Source organism: Silurus meridionalis, chromosome 22, assembly GCF_014805685.1.
Source record: "Silurus meridionalis isolate SWU-2019-XX chromosome 22, ASM1480568v1, whole genome shotgun sequence".
Taxonomy (NCBI): Eukaryota; Metazoa; Chordata; class Actinopteri; order Siluriformes; family Siluridae; genus Silurus; species Silurus meridionalis.
Window position 1 is genome coordinate 13,526,102 of NC_060905.1, and position 19,804 is coordinate 13,545,905.

Consider the following 19,804-nt stretch of genomic DNA (forward strand, 5'->3'; position numbering starts at 1 on the left):
GACAGATTTCAAGTAGAAAGAGTTTGCCGTGCATTGTTTAGTTTTTACGAGGACGTAGTAAACAATGGTGGTACTCTGGATTTACTATGAATAGTAAAAAATAGTGGACATTCAAAATGACAGGACTGATTTACTGCTCTTGACTGAATTGTTAGTCTTACATATTGAATTAATGAGCACATTGTCAGGGTAAAAGTAACCCGTGGTTGCCATTGAAGTCCCACTGATACTTTCATGAAAGCCGCTTTTACGACGACAAACCAGTTAAACGTGTCTTCCGGTGAAAAACTTGCAAATGCATGTGTTGCAATCTGCTGTTCCCAGTGTGTAAATGTGTGTGAATTATTCGGGTGTGTTGTTTGCTTATCCTTTAAAACATATTCCCTGTTCTATATTTATGAACATTAAATTCTTTCGTTCCAAAATTCTGTTTTGCAAACCCAAGCCTCCCAATGCTTTAACTAATAAACCAACCGGTGTTTGATGCGAAACTGAAAAAGATAAATATGCACAGTGCCCATGTTGACCCTGAGGGAGTTTGTGAGTGTGATGTAATGTATGCTCTTATCACAGAAATGAAGTGGGTCATTGAGACTTCATGCCACATGGCCTCTCTATCGCTAAGTTGTTATAGCGACTCCATCAACCAAGCAGCTTAAACAGTATGACTGGGAACTAGGAATAAAAGAAGGTTTAGGATGGATGAAATTTACATTTAATCTCTGGTGTCACTGTCTATTCTGAGCCTGGCTGCCTCACTGCGCTGGCGTGTTGATGCAGCACTGTAATACTCAAACCTGCCCAATTTGCTCTGTGGGTTCACACGGGTTTTTGAAAATACAGTATTTTTTTTTTAGGTGCGTGTTGCAGGCGGGCAGATCCTTTACCCATTGGAGTACTTGCACACACATATGTCTTTATCCCCTCTGTCAGATTACCAGTTGACACTATAAACACTATAAAAGCTTCACCCCAATCCCAAATTACCGTATTTTCCGGACTATAAGCTGCTACTTTTTTCCCACGTTTTGAACCCCCCGGCTCAAACAACGAAGCAGCTTATTTATGAATTTTTCCTGGGTTTTTCCCGGTTTCACAAACTTCAAGCCAAAAAACTGAACCCCATAACATTAGACCAATGAAATTTCCGAACGGAAACCAAAAAATGCACCTCACCTGTGTTCTGAGCTGCACGACATCGGGAGAAAAAAAACTTTTTTTTTTTTTTAAACGCACGACGATGACAAAAGATAAACTCCCGAGAGAAATAGTTGTGAAAGGAACGAGGAAGTGAACAATGATTTACTTGGTCGGCTACTGTTTAGATACAAGCCGTTGTAACCCGTTGAGTCTGGGTGAAGGGAGAGCTCGCTAACTCCAGGTGCAACAGAAATCATATAAGCATAGACAGGTTTCCAAAACGCGTGCTTTTTTTATTTTTCTTGGCAACAGCGTTACGGGTTAGTCAAAGAAACTTAGAAATGAGCATCAGAAAATAATAAGGACATATTCCTCATCTTGCACACATGCAGTAATACCGGAAAAATGCAGTGCCAGGCTATTCCCAAAATACCGCTCTGCTCTTAAAGGAAGTGCAACATATTTCACCCGTTACACCATGTGTAACGTGTCTTTTGTTAAAGCCTGTGTAAAGTACATTAGTGTAGACACCTGCAGCTTATAGACAGGTGCAGCTTATTTATGTTCAAAATAAAAATATTTGTAAAATTCAGTGGGTGTGGCTTATATTAAATTACGGTAGTAATGTTTAAGTTGAATCACCTTAAGTTGCACATAAATGCGCTGCCTTGTAACCATGGTAACATACAGTCCGCTATAGAGTGAGAAAGTTATAAGATGATTTTTGCGTGCTGTTTAATGAGTTGTCGTTATCGATTCGGTGGTCAAGGCTCGAGATGAGCTTGGCAAACGAGAGGATCTTGAGAAATCTATAAAAACAGCAAAAGGTATTAATACCAACAGCTTATTATCAGATATAAGGCACAGACACATGCACACAATTCAATTTAAAGTGTGTTTAATTTAATAGAATGTGTCCTTGTGCTTCATTCTCCCTCTCTCTGTCTCTCTATTTCTCTCCCTCTCTGTCACCCTGTTTCTCTCCCTCTATTCTCTCTGTTTCTCTCCCTCTCTCCCCCTTTCCCTTTCCCTCTCTCTCTCTTTCTCTCTCTCTCTCTCTCTCTTTCGCTCTGTCTCTTACTCTTGTCTCTTTGCTTTCTTTCTTTCTTTCTTTCTCAATCCCTCCCTCTTTGTTTCTCTCTCTCTCTCGTTTTACTCTGTCTATCACTCTGTCTCTCTCTTTGCCTTCTGTATCTTTCTTACTCTCTCTTCTCTCTCTCTCTCTCTCTCTCTCTCTCTCTCTCTCTGTCTCTCTCTCTCTTGCTTGCTCTTAAAAAGTGTATTAATACTTATTTACATAAATGTAATCTTATTGCACTGCATTATTGTAGCGTATGGGGCAGAGTTCTGGTTCGGTGTATATGTAGAATATGAAAATAAAATAAAATATTTTTATCCATTCAGTCAGTTTTGCACCGCAAAAAGTAAAATCTTTAACATGTCGATTCTGGCTGAAGACTTTGCCTGATATGAAGTTTAACACTATTGCCAGTTATTTGCCATTAATGTTTATCACACACCCAACCTTGGATTATCCATTACATATAACCTTCTTCAGCACACTGAGCTTCCTGTACCTCATCTGTTGTATATGTATGTGTTTAGATTTTCATAAATGCTTTGATTGTGTACTCTGGGACTGAAGGTAGTCCTGGTCTAGGTAATGTGTGTTTTATTCCTCACACAATTACATTCTTCACAATTACACACGGTGTGAGATGGAGATGTGCAATGTTTGGCTAATGAGTCTAATTGTCCCATGTGGAGATGTTCAAGGTCAGTGAATATTTAGGTCATCTAAAAAAGAACTGAGAGTCTCTGATCAAAATGATCTATTTTTAACTTCCATCAAGTTCAATTTGATATGGTGAATGTTGTTTGACAGGGACCTTGTTCACAGATGGCGTGATCAGAACATTCGTATGGCATCATTTGCTGGAAAATCTCCCTTACTGTATATTTTTATATTTTTAGATCTTGGTCTAAATGCAAGAAAGAGTCTCTCTCTCTCTCTCTCTCTCTCTCTCTCTCTCTCTCTCTCTCTCTCTCTCTCTCTGTCATTTTAAATAGTACACAATAGTGACACTGCAGTTCTCATGCTGTTCCAGCATTAAACTCTCTCCTTTTTTCTCTCCTTCCTTTTCATTATCCCTCCCAATCCCCCCTCTTTATCTGTCCTCCTTCGCAGATGAGCGAGACAGGGTGCAGAAGAAAACCTTCACCAAATGGGTCAACAAGCATCTTATCAAGGTACAGTCCAACATGGCGTGATGTTTTCATTGCGTTTTGCTTTTAATAGAGATGAACACTGACATCACGGACGTGTCCGATGATTAAAATGTGTGGAGTAGATGTGTGTTCAGGCTCCAGGAGTGTTAATTCAGATAAACTGTATAATAAATGTGACATAATCAGGATATTAGGGCGAACATGACATTAAAGACATGTTTTAATCCGGCCTACACTGTCCAAGTTAAAGACTCGAACCTGGTTATGCCTGCGGTATTAAAAGTGGGTTAGCTGAAATAAAAAGTACCACAGTTACAGCCTACATGTTTGGGTGTATGGGTGAGGTGTATACAATAATCAGTTATTGTAGGCTGAGAGAAATTTTTTAGTCATGTAACGTGGACCTGTAAATCATTCATCTCAAAACAGACAAGATGGCGGATGCGGTTGTACTGCAGTCATTGTGCCTGCTATCCAATTTAATAGCATTGTAAAAAAATGAATGTCACGTCGTACAACCTTCACTGATAAGTGCTTTAATTCAAAGAGACAAACAGTGTATATACACCTCACGGACAGGACTCGTGACCAGAGCTTATAAGGTTTTTTGCATGGACAGTACAGAGATTTGAAAAGTACCTACACATTAATCTCAACAGATCATTTTACAAACACTCTGAGCTTCTCGTATCCAACGCTCTTTACTGTTTCCGTGTAACATTTTAAGTTTTATTATTTGTGTATTGGCATAAAGAATTAGAAATTGTTTTACAACATGGATGGAATAACAATGGTTTAATACAGCTAGCCATTATTTGGCTAATTGAAATTGTTGCATGAATCTTAATTTGATTCATGTTGAGTGCTGTGTTAGCGGTATTTGTGCTGTAGTTTCAGAAAAACCGCTTAGCTTAGAATTTCGTCATGCCCAAGTTGTCGCTTGGCATCATATACTGTATAACAAAATGACCAGCATAGTAGAATAATTTTAAATCAATCCTCAATGTCCTTCTAAGATTTTACCCTTCAACAAACCTGTTCCAGCGTAGCAGTGCTCTTGGGAACAGCTCCATAAAGTTACGCTTTACATGGGTTTGAGTGTGAGAGCTTGCGTTACCTTCGATAGGGATCTGATCTCAAAACTATTGAACACCTTTGGGATGAATTGGAATGCCAACAGCACCCCAGGCCTCCTCATCTACACCTACATCAGTACCCTATTTTTATACCCTTGTAGCCATCTTATAGTCAGGTGCCTACAAACATTTGTCCGTATAGTGTATGACAGGAGAAGTAAAACAGATGCAATGAACAATATTAGGGGGGTTGGGGAGGAGAAATAGAATTTCTAATACTTTTTTGACATTTAAATGTAGTAACATCCAAAAATGTAAACATGTTAGCTGTCGTTTGAACAGAGAAATTACCCTGATTGATATTACGCCAATCAGATCGGAGTCTCTTGCTTGAGCGCAATCTTACAGATGTTTATCAGTAGACCATCATAGATATTTCAACACAGTGAATGCAGTTTTGTAGGCAGTAGTTGTGTCTCTGTCGAAACGTCGTAACCGCGCATCGTTCAGCCGTGGGACGCGTTGTAAGATCTCGCACTGGTTTGATTCAAGATAGATCGTCAGTAAACTATTGAGATAAGATAACAAACATACGGCATAATCCATCAAATGCAGCTCCCATGATCGGCAATCTGCCGTGTCACTGAAGCAGGATGAATGTGATATGTGCCGTATCATAATACAACAAACTGCATGATACCGAGTAGTCACGACACACGGTAACAACAAAAGTAATCTTTTTATCAACTTTACTGGAATTGCTCTTGTAGATTACGATAGAATTCTTGACAGATGAAAGCATTGGGACTTTCTGCCGATTAGTTTTTTTTCAGTTGGTGGATTTTTTTGTAACGTTGTTATGAGGCTATTTGTATTACTGTATATTCTGTATAATTTGTGTTGCTTTGTGACATGATGGCAGACATCAGTGCAGTGGTTGTAAGTCATCTGGCCAACCTCACTAAGCACACAGAGGCATGAGGAATGCTGGGTATTCTAAGAGCAGGACCCGGGACCAATCAGTGCCCAGAGTAATAGAGCTGGTGACCTCATAACTTTAAGCCGCAATACTGTAATGTGGGTCAGACTGCAGGCGGAGAGCCTTGGCACAGCGCTGCCGTAACGTTACACAAACGCCGAACATTGTGGGTTATATTTACCGAGGAATCATGTGACCTTCTGGATGGCTGTAATCGAGGACATCAGAAGAGAAGGAATAGGAACAAGTGCGCTTTGCAAAGAACAGCAATAAAATGATGATGGATTCAGGAATACTGTGTTATGAATGGGTTTGGTTAGGAAAGCCTAAGAGGTTGTGCTTTTTCATTTAGTTTTCTCGTGAGCACAACGTAATTATCTTGCAATAACAAAGCTTCCTCTAAGGACTTCCGTAGTTTGGTGTGTGACACTCCATTTTTTTTCCATGTTGATTTAATTTAATAATATAAAACCATTAAGAAAATAGCTAATCAGATACTGACTGGTTAATTCTGTAGCGGTTTCTGAACATGTGTTTAGGTACACTATACGAGTAAAAGCATTGGAACACTGGACCCAAGATATTTTTTTATTTTTTTTTATTTTAACATCCCATTACACATTGTCCTCACTTTTTTTGTTATAATAACCTCCACTCTTCTGGGAAGATGTTTCACTCAATTCTGCAGTGTGCTTGTAGAGATTTGTGCTCTTTCAGCCACAAGGGTTTGAGTAAAGTCAGGTACTGATGTAGGTGAGGTGAGGAGGCCTGTGGGAACATCCAGCCTTCCAATTCATCCCAAAGGTGTTCAATAGGGTTGAGGTTAGAGCTCTATAGCAGGTTACTCAAGATCTTCCGCTCCAGCTCATGTTAAGCTTATCTTCATGGAGCTCAATTTGTGAACGGAGGTATTGTCATGCTGGAACAGGTTAAGGTTTCTGAGTTCAAGTGAAAGGAAAAGGTAATGTGACCACATCCAGAGACATCCTGTTCAATTGTTTGCCTCCAATTTTGGGGCAACAGTTTGAGGTAGAATCACATATGGCTGAAAAAATCGGTTTTCCTAATACTTTCGTCAGTATAGTGTTTGGTTTTGGATGAGCTGTTTGAGTTTAGTGCCACATTGCAAACTGATATGAATCACTGAAAGGCATGTGATGTGGTGTTACTACAGCAGTAGAAACAAATAAGTGCGTTGCTCGGTGGTCACTAAGGGACCTGTTGCCCACGTGGCCAAGTGTGATGCAGCAATAATGACTTCAGTAATAGCAGACTAATTACTAAACCAAACAGTTTACCAAGTGATGGATCCACTGGTAGTTATTACTGTTATCATTATTACATAAATGTCTTGTTAACTGATTAAGGCACATTTTCACTTCTTTGGTTTGGTAAAAAATAAACACTATACAGTATTTTTCTATTTATATGACTTACACACAATGCGTTGTGTTTTTATACAAAAATAATCGACTCTAAAGTGTATAACACATGGCACGAAGTGCTGCTGAACTTATGATTTTACTTTTTAGATTATTAATGAACATTTCACTCTTTATAATGACATCTTACTTAATTGAATATTTTTAAGTCAAAGTTTGTTCCTGTTATTGCTTACTGTAAAGGGATGGTCCACCACCGCATCATGTGACCCAGAAACCAGAAAAGCATTAAGTCCTGAAGACCCCCCCGATGTTGAGGGGAAATGCTGACACACAAACCTCTTCCGTTAATATGTCATCCAAGTGTCCAAACAGAATGCTTGGGTAGTGTATGGATGTGGGATGATGTATAATAACGTAAGATTATATAAGATATGAGATGATCTCAGTTGATGTGAGACGAGCTGAAATGATGAGATAACGTGAAATTATGTATGATGATATGAGATGATGTGAGACTATGTGAGATGAGAAGTATGCTCCAAGATGATAAAGTGAGATGTTTGATTTTTTTTTTTCTTTTCGATGTTACACAACACATATTCATTTATATATATAAGATGGAGCTGCTGATGTTATGGAACATTACTGCACATCTGCTCTGTGGTAAAATCCATCATATTCCATACAGTATTATTTATTTGGCACTGGATAACGTTTACCACAAAAATTCCCATTAGTCCTAATGCCTATAAAAAGTGTTTCATTTTCTAGATTTGTTTCTATGAACTTTTCCATTTCATTTTTCAAAACGATTAATAATGAATTTCTATAAATAATTTTAGAAGGATGATTCAGCACACGTGCAGCAGGGGTGAATTCTGTATGCGAAGCGTTCACGCAGTCTATTTTAAGTTTAATTGCTTCATCTACTTGACAAGCGGCCATCAAAAAGAAAGGCTCCGAATCCAAACTCCGCGTCACCAATGGAGTTACATTCCAAATGCAGAGGGAAAAGAACTCGATAGCCTTAACGTTCCACAACAAATAGTGCATCGATCAGAAGTGTCGAGACGTGTTCTACAACACCAGGAGTTCCGTCAGTGTGTGTGTGTGTGTGTGTGTGTGTGTGTGTGTGTGTGTGTGGAATTGTAGATAGCAGGGTCACGTGGCTGATAGCAGGTGATGTCACGTGACTGGCAGCCTGTTGAAACGAGTGTGTTTAGTTGCCCTTATTTCAGTCTGTTGAATTCTGACATTGTATGTGTGTTTGTTCTGTACACATGTATAACCTAAGCATGACCTCATTCTGAAGGAACTTGAGTTTCTTATTGTGGAACCTGTTATCTCGGCGTGAGAAGAGTTCACTTTTTTAGCCGACTTTTCTTTTTTGCTTTCACCCGTAATCCACCCTCTTACTCAGCCCTCATCACAAAAATGCTTTCCAATTCATTTCTAACAGGATTTATTCTAAATCATTCATCGTGGGTGAATACATTGTTTTGTAGATTAATAACATTTAATTTTATACAAAATTAGCATTACAGCATTAGCATTAGCTGAAGATGTTGAGGTTTTCGTTGGGAGTGACGACGATGGACAGGATTAGAAATGAGTTTATTAGAGGGACGGCGCATGTACGACATTTTGGAGACAAGGTGAGGGAGGCGAGATTGAGATGGTTTGGACATCTGCAGAGGAGGGACATGGGGTGTATCGGTAGGAGAATGCTGAGGATGGAGCCACGAGGAAGAAGGAAAAGAGGAAGGCCAAGGAGGAGGTTTATGGATGTGGTGAAGGAAGAAATGCAGATAGTTTGGGTGAAAGCGGCAGATGTATAGGACAGAGGAGTATGGAGACGGATGATTCACTGTGGCAACCCCTAATGGGAGCAGCTGAAAGAAGAAGAGGAAGATGAAAATGTAGTTCTTCACCAAATAGTTACCACAAAGTTAAAGGTACACAATTGTAAAGGATGTGTTTGGATGTGCTAGCATTACATTGCCCTTTAGTTAAATTTGGAAACCCAAACCAGTTCCAACATGACAGAGCCCCTGTGCACAAAGCCAGCTCTATAAATATTTGGTGTACAAGGGTTGGAGTGAAAGATCTGCTATAGAGCTCTTATGTCAACCCTACTGAACATCATTGGGATTGATTGGATTGGTGAGTGCACTCCAGGCCTACTCACTCTGCATCAGTACCTGACTTACTTGTGGTTGAAGGAGCACACATTTCCAGAAGCACACTCTAAAATCCAGTGTAATTTTTTCCCCCCAGTGGAGTGGAGGTTATTATAACAGTGAATGGGGAGTAAATGTAGAAAGGGATGCTGAATCTTATAATAAGGTGTCCACAAACTTTTGCACATAAAGTGTATATACACCACAATCCAAATACAGTCATTTATCACGAAAATGTCTTCAGGTTTCTCAGAGTATAATATATTTGATATACTTGCCCAGCCTCCTGAGGTGTGGTGAAAGTTGATTCAGTGCAGGAAGTACAGGCATGGCTGATCAGGTGTAGCAAAGCACATAAGGCCAGTGTGCTATAGCAAGGCTCCTCCTTCCCATGACTAACAAGTTCCTTTTCTCACACTTTATAGAATATACACTATATGGACGAAAGTTTGTGGACACCTGAGCCTAAGAAGTGCTTTTTTTTTGAACATCCTATTTAGCATTTAGTCTCCATTTACGAATATAATAACCTCCACGCTTATGAGAAGATGGTCTCTAGGTGTCAGGTAATGATGTAGGTGATGTGAGGAGGCCTGGGGTGCAGTCAGTGTTCCAATTCATCCCAATATTTGTCACTAGTGTTGTGGTTACTGCTTTATAGCAGGCCACTCAAGATCTACTACTGTACTTCAATCCACGTATCTTTATGTAGCTGAAAATGTGTACAGGAGCATTGTTTTAACAGATTTGGGTCTCCTAATTCAAGTGAATTGACAATGTAATGCTACTGCATTCAAAGACGTCCTGTACAATTGTTCGCCTCCAATTTTGTGTCAACAGTTTGGGGAGGAACCACATATGGCTGGAAAAGTCAGGTGTCCCATTAGTTTTGTCCATATGGTATATAATATCACACTGCATAAAATGATCTATACACTATAAAGACTTACTAACAGGTGACTGAAGCAGTGGGATGGTTGGTAGCCAAATGCATGCTTGAGATGGTGAAAGTGCCACAAGTTCACATTGTGCTTAATTTAATGAACCAAAATCCTAAAAACTAAACACTTTCATATTCATGCATCTGGCATCACATTTTGTTGGACGAAATTTTTATATATATATATTTTTTTTACATATGTTAAGCAACAGCGAGAAAACAGAGAGGCAAATGTCCTGTGTGATACCTAAAAAAAAATATAATAATAAAGGGAAAAATGTATATAATTTTTATATATGTATATATTCCTGCAAACCCAAGCTTCATGAATTCACAGTTCAAAGTTCGCTTAGATCAAGTCAGATACTAACTAAAGTAATCGCATTCTTAATACATACACTGTGGTTTTTTTCTGTTTTTTTTTTTTTTTGGTGGCTGATTTGTAGTCATGATTGACCTGATTACTGATTTCTCTAAAAAAAAAAAAAAAAAAAAAGCTAAAAGGTCTAGTTTTCTTTACATCTTTAGTAACTGGTTAAAATTCCTGAATGCTGTGACTAAAGCATGGTGGTTTATTCCTGTCATCCTTTCAAACTGACGATGAAATTGATAGATTTGACCGATATTGGCGATTTATTGTGTTTCTTCATTTTAAAAACTCAGGATTTGATAGTATTCTTGTTTCATTGCAATTTATATCTTTTTGAAGTCGCCCTTTAAACTAACAAATACATTTTTATTATCAGGAAAAAAAATCCCCAAAATGTTCATCAGAATGCAACATCCATTAAAAACCTTTTGCTGGATTGTAATACTTTTACCGCTTTTAGATACTTGTTTTATTCTGTTACTGATACTTTTAAAAAGGTTTTTAATCAAGTTTATTTTCTAAAGGTAGTCGCCATCAACAACATCGCCATAGAAGCTGACATGGCATTAAGAAAGGTGGTGGTTGGTGTTTACCTTTTATTGGGTTGCCATGTCAATGATTTCTACATAGATCTACATAGGAACGTTATATTGTATGATGGTACTATCCTTTGTCCTTATAGCATTTATGTGCTAGTTAATATTCAAAAACATTTCAGTGGCGATATTTTTTCTAACTATTTAACTAATTAAATGTAGGTGTCCTGTACAATTTTTGTATTTGTGTCTGTAAATCTTATTTATATTTCAATACACCTGCTGCCCTCTGCTGGATTAAGATAGTACAGCATCTAGTTTACACTATCTATTATTAAATCATATCGATATATAATTATTGTTTCTTTGCCATTGTGAGAATCTTAAGAGTGAGTTAGGTGTGGTTATACAGTAGGAAGCATCGGGGACACCTGACCTTTTCAGCCCATCGTGGTTCTTTAGCAAACAGTTACCACAAATTCTGAGACACGCAAATGTATAGAATGTCTAAGGATGTGCTAGCATTAAATTATCCCTTCAATCCACTACAAGATACAAACCTGTTCCAGCATGACTGTTTTTGTACACAAAGCCAGCTACATGAAGGTTAACATTGGTTGGAGTGGAAGATCATGAGTGGCCTGCTATAGAGCTCTGACCTAAACCCTATTAAACACCTTTGGGATGAATTGAAACACTGACTGCACCCCATGCCTCCACAAGCCCACTCCAAAATCTAGTGGGGAAAACTTCCCAGAAGAGTGGAGGTTATTATAACAGCAAATGGGGACTAAATGTAGAGTGGGATGGTTAAAAAGCACATACGAATCTTATGGTCAGGTGTCCACAAACTTTTTTCCGTATAGTGTATTTTAATCTACAAATGATCTGAATTCACTATATGCTAAATCCAGGAGCCTAAAAACAAATCCACCATTTTTAATTTTTTCCCTCTTTTTCTATAGGTCCGGAAGCACATCACAGACCTGTACGAGGACCTGCGAGATGGACACAACCTCATCTCTCTGCTGGAGGTGCTGTCTGGAGTCACGCTGGTGAGGAGACACAAATATTCACTTACACAAACATAAACTAGAAACCAGCTCCAAATTCATTTGACTGGACTGTTACACTACAGTATGTGCCGAATAGTGTTGTCTCTCGAGTAGTTAATGAGAGATGGTAATAAGACATGGCTTCTCGGATATGGTTACGTGTGACTTCAGCATCATCTACACCTAAACGATCTTACAACAGCGCAGGTTCAGAGTGATCTCTCTACACGGTGGTCTCTGGGTCGATCACTGGCTTAGTAGAGTGACTGCTCACTCTGAATCACTATTTTTCTACTGCACATGCTCAATCCACTGCTCCTCTCTCTCGTTCTCATCCATATCTCCTCCTTATCTCTCTGTCTTGCTCATTCCCTTTTCTCAGAATCATTTTTTGGTTCGCTTCTTGCCGAGTTCATTTTAATTCTCCTTCACTGCTCTTACCTTCCTCTTATTGCTTATGTTCAGCTTTTCATTTTTCATCCCTCTCTGTTGTGATCAGCACAAGAGCGGCTCGACTGGGCAGAGGCCGTGCGTGTCTCGCGCCCCTCCACTTATCCTGCTGGGTGTGGAGGATGGAGAGGATGGAGATCAGGGAGTATGTGTGAGATGTCCTAAAACTGCATGCGAGTGACGTGCACTTAACCCTGTGATATATATATAAAACGCCCTGCAAATATTTTTATATGCTCATATAAAGCAGATTTACATTGAATCTGGTTTTTGTTTCTGGTATTTCCTTCGTGCAGACGTTGTACTTATGCAGCGTAGTAATCATGACTCGGCGATTCTATGTTAGGCTGTACAAATGTGGCATCACCCTCCTGTTTGCGTTAACGGTGGATTATTTGTACCTATAAGCCAGATATATGCAGTGTGGTATAAACCTATAAGATACAGATGGTCCCTGAGTTACGATGGTTCGAATTTTTATCGGTCTTACGATGACTGTAGCATTCGACAATTCTGACAGCATTGGGATCAGTGTTGGATGCAACATGTTACTAAGCAAGTAAACTGCTGAAGTGCTTTTGAGTGATTTTACATCTGTAGTAGGGAAGGTTCCTGAAGATTAGCTTTTTTTTTTTTTGTTTTGAGTCATTAGCTTTTGTTTTTTTAGAAGCTTTTAGTGGTCATGTAAATTACTTGTATTTTATATTGAATATAGTTTTAATACAGCTATACTTAATATTCAAAATTTTCCCATGTTTCACTCAAATGAAAAGATCCTTTTTCTCTTGTCCATGTGAGAACAGTGGATTTTGATGACGCAGTAATATGCAGTGGTGGACGGTAAAGAATGGTGGAGGATTTTAACTTGTTGCTGCAGCTATACAAAAAAACAGATCGTTTCGGTTAAATACTATGCTGACATTGTAGTCAGTAATTAATGACTTTTATATATATATATATAGATAGATAGATAGATAGATAGATAGATAGATAGATAGATAGATAGATAGATAGATAGATATTTTCAACCCCAACACTGGATAGGATACAAAAATTTTTTACCTCTTACTCAAACACTCAACTCAGAAACCATGGGGAGTGCAAACTTTTGCACACACTATAAACTGCTATATGATAAAGCTGCATACTGTGCTTTAGACTGTGCATATAACTACCAGTCCACTACCTGCATATTTGCAATTCCTTTACTTCCAAATGTCTCTGAACTCAACCACAGCTGGATGAGAAATATCCAGAGGTGGTGAAAGCCCCCAGTTTTCTTCCTCAAACCAAAAGTAAAGGTGACATATACTTCGAAATCTGATGTTAAATTTTTATAAGTTTTTCTGATTATAGAGACATGTAGAGATGTTTTACTGGGTTGCTCAAATGTAATATGTTGTAAATTGACCCGAAGTACAATAACAAAATAATTAAACTTCTCATCATTAGTCACTTGTGTTAAATGCATTTCATGAAAATGAAATTTGGATGGAGTGACCTGATGCACAATCATTCATACTGTAACAGTTTGAGCCTTTCTACTTTCACTACTCTGGAATCGGGAACCATTAATAGTGTAGAAGTTTAGAAGTGGTACAGTAGTTCATTGGTTAAGGCTTTTGATCTCGATCAGAAGAAACACAAGTTTTTTATTCCTCGGCACCACGATGCTGCCACTGCTGGGCCCCTGAGCAAGGCCCTTAACCCTCAACTACTTAGTCACTCTGAATAAGGGCGTCTGCCAAATGCCATAAATGTGAATGTACTGCATTCAGCCACTAGGTGGCGTTGAGACTTTATTTTTCATCTGCTGTTATCCAGCATGTTTAATTGTGTTGATGCGACAAAAATAACATTAACATTTCGTTATTTGAATGGATTAAAAAGCCCATGTAAAGACCCTAAAGCCAGACAGGAAGCATCTGAGACACCCATCTTGGGAGTTGGGTATTTGGTACTTTTCTGCCCCAGTCATAGATCTGATCCTGTCCATGTGCTTAGTGAGATCTTGTAGAGCTGCTGTTGTTCCCACTGCTGCATTGATGACTAACTACACCTGCATTCTACACACAGGCCCCTGCAATCTTCTGTGTGTGTGTGTGTGTGTGTGTGTGTGTGTGTGTGTGTGTGTGTGTGTGTGTGTGTGTGTGTGTATGCGTGTGTGTGTTCACCTTAGCGTGGCTTCTTTGCCTCCTTCTGGTGTGTCTGATCTGATTTAAGCAGGAAAATTGTGCTTTTGTTTGTTTTTGTGAAAAGATGACTCCAGACCGTTACAGGGTGTGTGTTATTGCATGGAGTGATGACTTTAAGAGAAGCTTCTATTGTTTTTTTAATGGCTACCAGTAGTCCTAAACAATTGCCCTTCATTTCTTTGCTGCTTTTTCTTTCACTGCTTTTGGCTTGCAAGAGACATTCTCCTTTCTCCAATCGCCTGTACGCTACAACTATAAATGGCAACAGCACATTTTTTTATTTTGTCTCTCACTCTTGTTTTCAGCCCAGAGAAAAGGGCCGCATGCGCTTCCATCGGCTGCAGAACGTACAGATCGCCTTGGACTTTCTCAAACAGAGACAGGTATGGAAGACCCACACAACACACGTTCTTCACGCACTTCTTGAGTGTGGTGTCTGTTTAAATGGTCATTACCTTACATTTGCTTGTAAAGGGGTGTGGGCAGAAATGGCCGCTTGCCTCACCACACAGGCAGCAGACTGCCCCTTTAAAGAAATGTTAACACTCCATTAATTTCACTATCCAAATACTTTAGAAACAATGGGAGATCTGAGAAGATTAGACACAATAGAAACAATAAATGCAGTCATTTTGTAGTCATACAAATTATGCTGTTTAAGACATCTGTTCCTGTGTAATAAGTGTTATTTTCAATGCTGCTGTGCCTCAGAAGTATCAAAAATGGCTATAAATCCCCTCAAACTTTGCTTTTGTAACAAACACATGAGTAAACACAGCTTAGCAGAACTAATGTGTTTATACTAAAAAAAAAAAAAAAAAATGACCACAAAAACATTTGTAGTGAATAATTTTCATGAAGCAGCAGCAAAAGTTTCCCATCATGCTCTCATCATTTTGTTCTTCTACCTGGTGGAAGCAGTCGCTCTTCTCTTCTGAGGACGCTCCCATGTTCTTCTCAAATTTATAAAAATAACCATCAAGGGTACAGACTGCAGGGGCACTTTGCAGCCCATTGCACCAACCGAGTCTCAAACCAAGTCTTTGTGAATGCTCAGGAAGCCTCCAGCGTTTGCCACAAAGCTGTTCTATACCCTGCCTAATAAGCATCTTGGGAAATTCCCTACTTTAGGTTCCTTGTTTATCTGCGTTTAAACAAAGCTTTGGTGCTTTCCTGAAGACAATATAGGGAAATCTGGTAAAGACCCTCTTGGAGACCGATCAGGATTGCCTCTATTTTAAGTACATCTCACTCCTACTCATCATTCTTGTAGGCATCCAACAATGTCTTGACGCTGTTGTTATCCTTTAATAATAAATAAAGAATATAATAAATAAAGGATCAAATAATATAATCATATATTAATAATAAATGTATTATATTCATTTATTATAAAGGATAATCATTTAATATATTTTATTTATGCAAATGAAAAGATGCACATCCACTTTTGCAGTATAGTTTAATAAATATAACTTGCTACTCATGTCTTATTATAAGAGTTTATTATAGGAAATGTTAGCTCACCATTTACCGATCAGTTGGTAGGGGGTTCAAGCTCAAGCATCGCCAAGCTGCCACTCTTACCCCTCAATGCAACAGGGACACTGTAACGTGGCTGACGCTGCGGTTCGGCCCCAGGTTCCTAACATCGCTGGGATACGCAAATAAAGAATTTCATTGTTCTGTGAAGTTCATGTGACAAGTATAAAGCACATGTATTTATCACAATAATATGCAAATATATATTTGCTGTCCACTTACTGTCAGGTTGTTCGTTGCAGGTCAAACTGGTCAATATAAGAAACGACGACATTACAGACGGAAACCCAAAGTTAACTCTAGGCCTGATTTGGACAATCATCCTTCATTTCCAGGTACGTCATCTTGTGACTTCTTGCTGGTCTTTGTTAGAGGCATGGCAGTATTTAGAGCTCTAATGGCGGCTGTTTGTTTGCCAGCAGTGTCTTCTTTACTCAGTGAGCTGCAGGGATGTGATACCAATAGAAAGCAGAGGAAGGAAGGCTCGATTAAGAAAGAACAAGCAAGACAAAGTGTCCATGCCAGAAAGATTCTGTTAGATCTGAGGTTAATAATCTGAACAGTGTAGCTGAGAGGATAGAGCAGGATGGTATAGTATAGATGATTGACGTATTGCATTAGCTTGAAATAACTCATCTGTTTGATTCTGTGTCATGCTTTTTGTTTCTCCGTCTGTCTGTGTGAATCGGTTAACGTGTGTTATGTCTGTTTCTCTTTCCCTGTCTGTCTTTCTGTGTAAACATGTGACTGTTTTTGTCTATTTGCTTTGTCTATATCTGTCGGTGTGTGTCTGTTTCTGTGTGAGCAATGAGAGTCTCATGTTAGATCTGTATGTCTTTTGAGCAGTGACACCACTTTGCTTACACTTTTTGAGGAAGAAATGGAGAATACTGTCTCCATATTCCATAACCACTATGTGAAATCCAGAACCTGGTCTAAAAACAGAATTGTTTTGTCTGCGGGTGTCTAACAATTCGATCAGTTTTGTCGCCAGTGTCCTGCAACGCTTTGTGACTTTGTGCTAATCATGTGATTTTAAGGAAAAAGCTGCTTTTTAAAGCACGGGCCACTAGAGGGTGCTGCGGATCTCAAAGGCAGGATGATGTCACAAGGTGACATAGGGAGCCGGTTACTATGGAGACTGTGTTTTATGTGACTCTGCAGACATGATGCAGCAGAGGGGGAGGGAGGGGGAGGGGAGGAGGACATTGGAAGGAGGGATGAAAGGAAAGTCCCAGGGCATGATGGGAACATCAGAGCAGGGTGACGGTGGCTGGTCAGTAGTGTTGATCAGCTTAATATGATAAAGTTCTCTAAACTCTAAACTGTTTAAAGAAAGAGCTGGGTGTTAAACGTGTTAAACATTCACTTGTACTTCTGTTTGATATGCATCAAAATTCTAAATACTGTAATTCATTTCTAAGATCCAGTCGAATCATTTGGCAATACCGCTACTTTTGCACCATCCTTAATATTTGCCACTTAAAGCCTGTAGGTGTTCAGAACTCCCCGCAGGAGGCTAATCACCCTGTCTCTCTCAGTCTATTTGGGACATGTCCCCTGGAAACTACCACTGTAATTTAGGTTAACTCTGGACTGCCTGAATTGTCCTCAGTTTGTCCTCGTATTGTCTGTGAGTTTTCAACTCAGTTTTGTAATGAAGGATTTTGTCTACAGCCGAGGTGCTGTGAGTGCAGCTGTCCCAGAGGAGCTGTTTAGATTAGGTTGTTAACGGTTAGCTGAAACGCTCAGGAAGAAAACTGTCTGCTCAAACCAGAGTAATGACAGTGCAAGAGGGTCAATCAAACCCTGATGGCTCCCAGCAGGTCTGAATGCTGAGGTTCTTCTTTTCCCATTGCTAAAATGTTGTTGTAATGATCTCATCGGTGTGCCACGTGAGAGCCATAGCTGGTCATGAGTGTGGGGGAGGAGGAATAGTATTGAAATAAATGCCGGTTCACACTACAAATGTATTTTACTCTTGAATTCATCAGTCACACCACTATTGTCTATCTATGGGTCTGAATTATTTGAAGAATACCACTGCACCAGGGGTTCATACCATGCTTTTGTTAATTGATATGCAAGAGATCTTCCAGATTACTTGCCAACTGATAAGCCTGCTAGTATTTTTTCTTCTTTACTTTTTCTTATTTCACATTAAAATATGAAGTTCTCATTTCCTCTGAAGTGTCTCTTTTTTTTTTTTGAATTTTTATTTTATTTATTTATTTTTTTACCGTACTTATTTATTTATTTTGTGTGCGCATGGGTCTGTGTGTGCGTGTTCATGTAAAGCTCTGAGCTCACAAGTGAGAAAGCAAGTGAGAGGGAGGGACGAGGAAGGAGATAGGAGGAGAAGAGCGAGGGGAGAAGGAGAGAGGGAGGGAGCTACAGCAGCAGCAGTGTGTTGTGTGAGGCTGCAGCAGACTTGTGTTTGCCGGCACGGGAGAGAGAGAGAGAGCGAAGCAGAGTTGCCCAGCGACAGATCGAGGAGGCAAGCAGCACATTACTACTGGAGCTCCTGGCTTTTCCTTATTTCAGGCCTTCGAAGGATCACCAATGAGGCACCTTATTGGGATCACAGGAATGCCAAACCCAGCAGGCTTACACTTGCAGACATCTACATTGTCTGATTCAATCGGAAGCCCAGATCGATGAGATCCATCGTGTACTGCACGAGCAATGGAGCACTTACTGCTTTCTCTCTGACCGAAGCATCTGCAGTTGTCTACACTCATCACACATATATCCAGGAACTGGATAGATTCCCTCGTGTTCCCCTGCACAGCAGTTCCTCCAGAGCAGGGTTGAGGCGGCAAGCTCTACAACTGTTCTAATTAGATTCCTCAGCCAGTGAGGCCAACAGCACAAGGGAGTGGCAATCTGCCTGCGGAGGAGAACATCTTCAATGGAGAGACAAAGAGGAGACGGGTGCCCTAAACCAAAGTCGACAGATATCATAAGGTGTTTTATGGGATTAGTCATGGCCACAGTTACCAACGTTGGGGGATAGTGAGTTGTGTGTGTATACCTTTTTTGTGTGTGTGCAGTGCATGCAAGGTTGTGTAGTCTCTTGACTCATAATGCTTTCTGCCCTCTTTATTGACATAAATGTCTTCTCTCTGGCATAAGTCACAGTGACAGTGGAGGCAAGACACACTGTTTTCCCTCCTCCCCTTGCTGCTCTTTAAATGTCTGGAGACTGATCTACCATCGCTAGCCTTTGGAGACTTACACATACATGCAAGACGTCCTGGGAATTAAAATGCTATGCTTCCATTGGAAACAAGAACATTTAAAGGGCTTAACAAACTCCTCCTTTCTGTCGACAACCAGCTGAAATTGTGAAATGCAATAAACAGTTATAAGTCTACTACCACAACTACTATTGTGACAACAATCCACAAGTAGGGCTATCAATAATAGATGGTAGTGGAATCTGTAACAGAAGAGCACTTTTATTACCCCTAGGACATCTCAAAATTTATACAGAATTGTATTTATATGAAAGCCAATAATAGGATGTTTTTGCCAAGCTGTCAGTCATGTCTCCTGACTCATTCTTACTAACTGTGTGTGCACACTCTTGAGACATAGTTTCTGGATGTGCCTGCACTGCAGCTCTTACCTAGTTCTTACTAAGCAGGAGGATGTCGCATGTGTTGTGCAGGAGTCCTTGCTCATGAAATGGTTTTGAAGGTAGATTGCAAAAGCACCCCATCGT

The 19,804-nt window shown here is 39.6% G+C and overlaps 1 protein-coding gene across 1 annotated transcript in view; it reads left to right on the forward strand.

The window, feature by feature from the left end:
- macf1a (microtubule actin crosslinking factor 1a) overlaps positions 1-19,804 on the forward strand; it is a 183,691-nt gene that overhangs the window by 68,010 nt on the left and 95,877 nt on the right. The window contains 4 exon segments of the mRNA XM_046834431.1: positions 3,329-3,390; positions 11,801-11,890; positions 14,841-14,918; positions 16,320-16,412. Of these exon segments, the coding sequence (XP_046690387.1) occupies positions 3,329-3,390; positions 11,801-11,890; positions 14,841-14,918; positions 16,320-16,412 (323 nt within the window).